The sequence below is a fragment of the Calliphora vicina genome, chromosome 4 (genome assembly GCF_958450345.1).
Source record: "Calliphora vicina chromosome 4, idCalVici1.1, whole genome shotgun sequence".
Lineage (NCBI taxonomy): Eukaryota > Metazoa > Arthropoda > Insecta > Diptera > Calliphoridae > Calliphora > Calliphora vicina.
The window spans coordinates 23,894,907-23,900,571 of NC_088783.1; the positions used below are offsets into that span (position 1 = coordinate 23,894,907).

The 5,665-nt window shown below is 25.7% G+C and overlaps 1 protein-coding gene across 1 annotated transcript; it reads left to right on the forward strand.

Moving 5' to 3' along the window:
* Positions 1–3,287: 3,287 nt before the first annotated feature.
* On the forward strand, positions 3,288–4,861 carry LOC135956528 (mitochondrial amidoxime reducing component 2-like). The gene is made up of 3 exons (XM_065507060.1): positions 3,288–3,902; positions 3,970–4,274; positions 4,753–4,861. Exons 1-3 carry the CDS (start codon positions 3,333–3,335, stop codon positions 4,859–4,861), a joined length of 984 nt encoding a protein of 327 aa, XP_065363132.1. The 5' UTR covers positions 3,288–3,332.
* The last annotated feature ends 804 nt before the right edge of the window (positions 4,862–5,665 follow it).

Below are 5,665 nucleotides of genomic sequence, written 5' to 3' on the forward strand. Positions count from 1 at the left end.
CTTTAGTTTATGATTTATAAGCAATTTTAGATATTTCGAAATTTTCTTCATAAATATCGATTTTTGGTGGGAAATATGAGTGATCACAGATTTTCATTATTTTCGCTATAGTTTATGATTTATAAGCAAATTTAGATATTTCGAAATTTTCTTTATAAAAATCGATTTTTGGTGGGAAATATGAGTGATCACAGATTTTCATTATTTTCGCTCTAAACTCTTTAGTTTATGATTTATAAGCAATTTTAGATATTTTGAAATTTTCTTCATAAAAATCGATTTTTGGTGGGAAATATGAGTGATCACAGATTTTCATTATTTTCGCTCTAAACTCTTTAGTTTATGATTTATAAGCAATTTTAGATATTTCGAAATTTTCTTCATAAATATCGATTTTTGGTGGGAAATATGAGTGATCACAGATTTTCATTATTTTCGCTCTAAACCCTTTAGTTTATGATTTATAAACAATTTTAGATATTTAGAAATTTTTTCTATAAAAATCGATTTTTGGTGGGAAAAATCAGTGATCACAGATTTTCATTATTTTCGCTATAGTTTATGATTTATAAGCAAATTTAGATATTTTTAAATTTTTCTTTATAAAAATCGATTTTTGGTGGGAAATATGAGTGATCACAGATTTTCATTATTTTCACTATAAACCCTTTAGTTTATGATTTATAAGCAATTTTAGATATTTTTAAATTTTCTTTATAAAAATTATGATTTTTTTTTTTAGACATTTCGAAATTTTCTTTATAAAAGTCGATTTTTGGTGGGAAATACTTTCGTTATTTTTAAGATATTGAGATTTTCATTATTTTCGCTCTAAACTCTTTAGTTTATGATTTATAAGCAATTTTAGATATTTTGAAATTTTCTTCATAAAAATCGATTTTTGGTGGGAAATATGAGTGATCACAGATTTTCATTATTTTCGCTCTAAACCCTTTAGTTTACGATTTATAAGCAAATTTAGATATTTTTAAATTTTCTTTATAAAAACCAACTTTTGGTGGGAAATATGAGGGATCACAGATTTTCATTATTTTCGCTATAAACCCTTTAGTTTATGATTTATAAGCAATTTTAGATATTTTGAAATTTTCTTCATAAAAATCGATTTTTGTGGGAAATATGAGTGATCACAGATTTTCATTATTTTCGCTCTAAACCCTTTAGTTTATGATTTATAAACAATTTTAGATATTTCGAAATTTTCTTTATAAAAATCGATTTTTGGTGGGAAATATGAGTGATCACAGATTTTCATTATTTTCGCTCTAAACTCTTTAGTTTATGATTTATAAGCAATTTTAGATATTTTGAAATTTTCTTCATAAAAATCGATTTTTGGTTTATGATTTATAAACAATTTTAGATATTTCGAAATTTTCTTTATAAAAATCGATTTTTGGTGGGAAATATGAGTGATCGCAGATTTTCATTATTTTCGCTCTAAACTCTTTAGTTTATGATTTATAAGCAATTTTAGATTTTTTGGTGGGAAATATGAGTGATCACAGATTTTCATTATTTTCGCTCTAAACCCTTTAGTTTATGATTTATAAACAATTTTAGATATTTCGAAATTTTCTTCATAAATATCGATTTTTGGTGGGAAATATGAGTGATCACAGATTTTCATTATTTTAGCTCTAAACCCTTTAGTTTATGATTTATAAGCAATTTTAGATATTTTGAAATTTTCTTCATAAAAATCGATTTTTGTGGGAAATATGAGTGATCACAGATTTTCATTATTTTCGCTCTAAACCCTTTAGTTTACGATTTATAAGCAAATTTAGATATTTTTAAATTTTCTTTATAAAAACCAACTTTTGGTGGGAAATATGAGGGATCACAGATTTTCATTATTTTCGCTATAAACCCTTTAGTTTATGATTTATAAGCAATTTTAGTTTTTTTGGAAATTTTCTTCATAAAAATCGATTTTTGGTGGGAAATATGAGTGATCACAGATTTTCATTATTTTCGCTCTAAACCCTTTAGTTTATGATTTATAAACAATTTTAGATATTTCGAAATTTTCTTTATAAAAATCGATTTTTGGTGGGAAATATGAGTGATCACAGATTTTCATTATTTTCGCTCTAAACTCTTTAGTTTATGATTTATAAGCAATTTTAGATATTTTGAAATTTTCTTCATAAAAATCGATTTTTGGTGGGAAATATGAGTGATCACAGATTTTCATTATTTTCGCTCTAAACCCTTTAGTTTATGATTTATAAACAATTTTAGATATTTCGAAATTTTCTCTATAAAAATCGATTTTTGGTGGGAAAAATGAGTGATCACAGATTTTCATTATTTTCGCTATAGTTTATGATTTATAAGCAAATTTAGATATTTTTAAATTTTTCTTTATAAAAATCGATTTTTGGTGGGAAATATGAGTGATCACAGATTTTCATTATTTTCACTATAAACCCTTTAGTTTATGATTTATAAGCAATTTTAGATATTTTTAAATTTTCTTTATAAAAATTATGATTTTTTTTTTTAGACATTTCGAAATTTTCTTTATAAAAGTCGATTTTTGGTGGGAAATACTTTCGTTATTTTTAAGATATTGAGAAATTTTAAATTTTTATCATAAAATATTTGCTAAGAGTATATGAATTTAAGTTTCTGTTTAAACCTAATAACAATTTAATTTAAGTTTTCTCAACATCAAGTTTTATTTTCTCAACTTTAATTTTCAATTTCTGAGTATTAATTTCGATTTATAAATTTCAATACATATGTTTTTTCGCAATATAAAATTAGATTTCTTCACTTCAATTTCTAATTGCTACATATTTAATGCTTTTCAGAATTTAAAATTCTAATTTCTCAATATTAATTTGAATTTCTCAATTTCAATTTGCCTTTTTTAATATTTTGAATATGATTATTATTGAATTTTTACATACAACTTTTCCGTTGATTAAAATTTTTAAATTTTAGATTTATAAATATTTCAATGTGTTACAAATGTAATTGCGAACAAATAATCCCTATATCGCAGTGTAGCGAAATAAAGCTTTAATAATTTTAACACATTTTATTTGAAAAGCTTTTTTAGATTTTTCCTACTAAACAAAATATCTCATAATGCCCGGCCCTTTAAGTAATTTTAGGTCAATGTAATAAATTTTCCTCTAATAAAGAGAAACAAACTTTATTAAAGCTCTTTCTAGATCTTATCGGAAAAAGAGAACATTTGATAATTTAAGTTAGAAACTAATATAAAGAAGAACACAACTTAAGTTAATGAATAGTTACAAAAATTACTTTTCAACAAATTTCACACCACGTAAGTCATGAAATCATATCTCCTGTCTACAGTACTTGCAGCTAGTTTGGGTGCCATAGCGCTATCTTATATATCATATTATATTTGTCGACGGAAACATTTGCAAAAACCACCAAAAAATGCAAAATGGGAATTTGTTGGTACATTGGAAGAAATTGTTATATATCCTGTTACATCAGCAGCACCACTTTTACTAAATGAAGTACAGTGTAAAATTGATGGTTTGTATTCAGAAGATCTTAGAGATCGTTGTTTGGTTTTGATCGATGAAAATGGCAAATATGCATTTGCTGGTGTATATCCAAAAATGTTAAGTATTACGACTGAAGTGGGTTATAAAAACACTTTAGTTGTGAAAGCTCCCGAGATGGAATCGTTAACTATAAATTTGGACTCACTAAAGATGAAACATCCCATAGTTAAACACAAACAGGGTTGTAAATCCCATTTAGTGGAAGGTGAACAGGAACATCATGAATGGTTTTCAAAAGTCATTATGAACAAATCACAAGGTTTAAAATTATTTTTAATCATAAACACGGAATTTGAGTACAATTTAATGGGTGAAGATAAAAGTGTTAGTAAAAAAATATAGCTTGTTAATATTATTACTTAAATAGATATTAAATATTATTTTATATTAGGAGTTTATACCTGTCATGGTTATGAATAATAAATCCGTAAATGATCTTAATAAACGTTTGACAACTGATGACAGAGTCCATCATTTACAATTTCGTGGCAATGTCTTGATTGATACGTTGGAAAATGTTAAGCCCTATGCTGAAGATAATTGGAGTTGGATTAGAATTGGCGAGGAGAAAGAGAATGCTGCTAAAAATTGTATATTACGTTATCATGCTCCATGTCTAAGATGTATATTACCGAATGTTGATATTAAAACATGTAAAAGGAATCCAAATTTCGAACCTTTAAATACTCTCAAGAAGTAAGTAAGACTTTTAACTCCGACTTTATTAAAAAATATTAAAATTAATATTATTTCTAGACTGTCATTGAAAATGCTAAATAATCCATATGGGAGTTACTCCGTAATTCGTTTCAAATATTCACCCCTATCGTGAAAAACATGTGAAATTTATGTTCCCATGAAATATCCATTTCCCTCGGAGGGAAAATTGCTATTGTGATATTCCCCTAAACTTTTTATTCACAATAGTTGATTTTGTTCGTAGCAGCTGTTTATTGTTTACAAAATTTCATGTAAAAATTTCACAACATGGGGAATTTTTTCACGTGAACAAAGTTTATGAACGAAAAATGGGAAATGGGAACATATTTCATGTGAAATATTGATTCGTGATAGGGGTGATTATAATTCGTATCGAATTACGGAGTAATCCATGTGGTTGACATCTTTAATATTCACAATTGGAAGAAACTTTTTAATATAATTTTAATTACAGATACCGCCTTATTCATAATAAAAAAGAGCCAACTATGGGTGCATATTACAAAGTTTATCAAGAAGGAAGTTTTAAGACTAAAGATCCGGTTTATGCTATAATAACATAAAATAAATTTAGTTGTTATTGAATTGTTTTTATAAAAATAAATAATTTATAACTAGTAATTATTTACAGCTTAAATTTTATAATTATTTTAAATTGCCTGCTAAATACTATTTAAAGTCCTACAAATTTAAAATGCTCATCTTCAAAACTTTGTAATAGCAGGCACATTTTGAAATTAATGATTAACAATAAAATCACTACTCTATTCAAACATTGCTCATAAATCTATGTATGAGCAATTAAATAGAATCCATTCAGACACACTTACCTGTCATTACAATGATGACATTGATGATAATACAATCACATCCTCCGGCGCTCGCTTTTTGCCACCCACTTGTTTTCCATTTTGTTGTTTTTTTTTTTTTTTTTTTTGGTTGAAAAATTTCTATTAAAACTAGTCTTACAAATTTGATTGAAAATCTCTAGTCATTTCCCACGTTCAATGAGTTTTATTTTCCAATTTTTTGTTTTACATTTAGCACAGACGAAGTTTTTTTAATTGATCATCCTTCTGGTACTTGCAGACAAAATGATTTTTACAAAATATTGTATAAAGTAACAAAATTTTTGCTGATGCCAGTACAACATACTAGACTTGACCAAACACCACTAGACATAAGCGAAAAAAAAATGCAACCAATAATACAAATTCAATCATGCAGGTACTATTCGCTGTTATTTAAAGGAATGATTTCAAAATTTATCGATTAATTTTTACTTGCTTAATTCTTATTTCATAAATTCAAAACCAATCTGCTGTCCGTATTTCTCTAAAATATTACTACTAACAATTTAATGATTT

Bases quoted from the DNA above. Each gene is read 5' to 3' on its own strand.
- LOC135956528 (XM_065507060.1), top strand. From the start codon at position 3,333: ATGAAATCATATCTCCTGTCTACAGTACTTGCAGCTAGTTTGGGTGCC. The intron at 3,903-3,969 runs GTTAGTAAAAAA...ATTTTATATTAG, and splicing joins TAATGGGTGAAGATAAAAGT to GAGTTTATACCTGTCATGGT. The intron at 4,275-4,752 runs GTAAGTAAGACT...TTTTAATTACAG, and splicing joins CCTTTAAATACTCTCAAGAA to ATACCGCCTTATTCATAATA.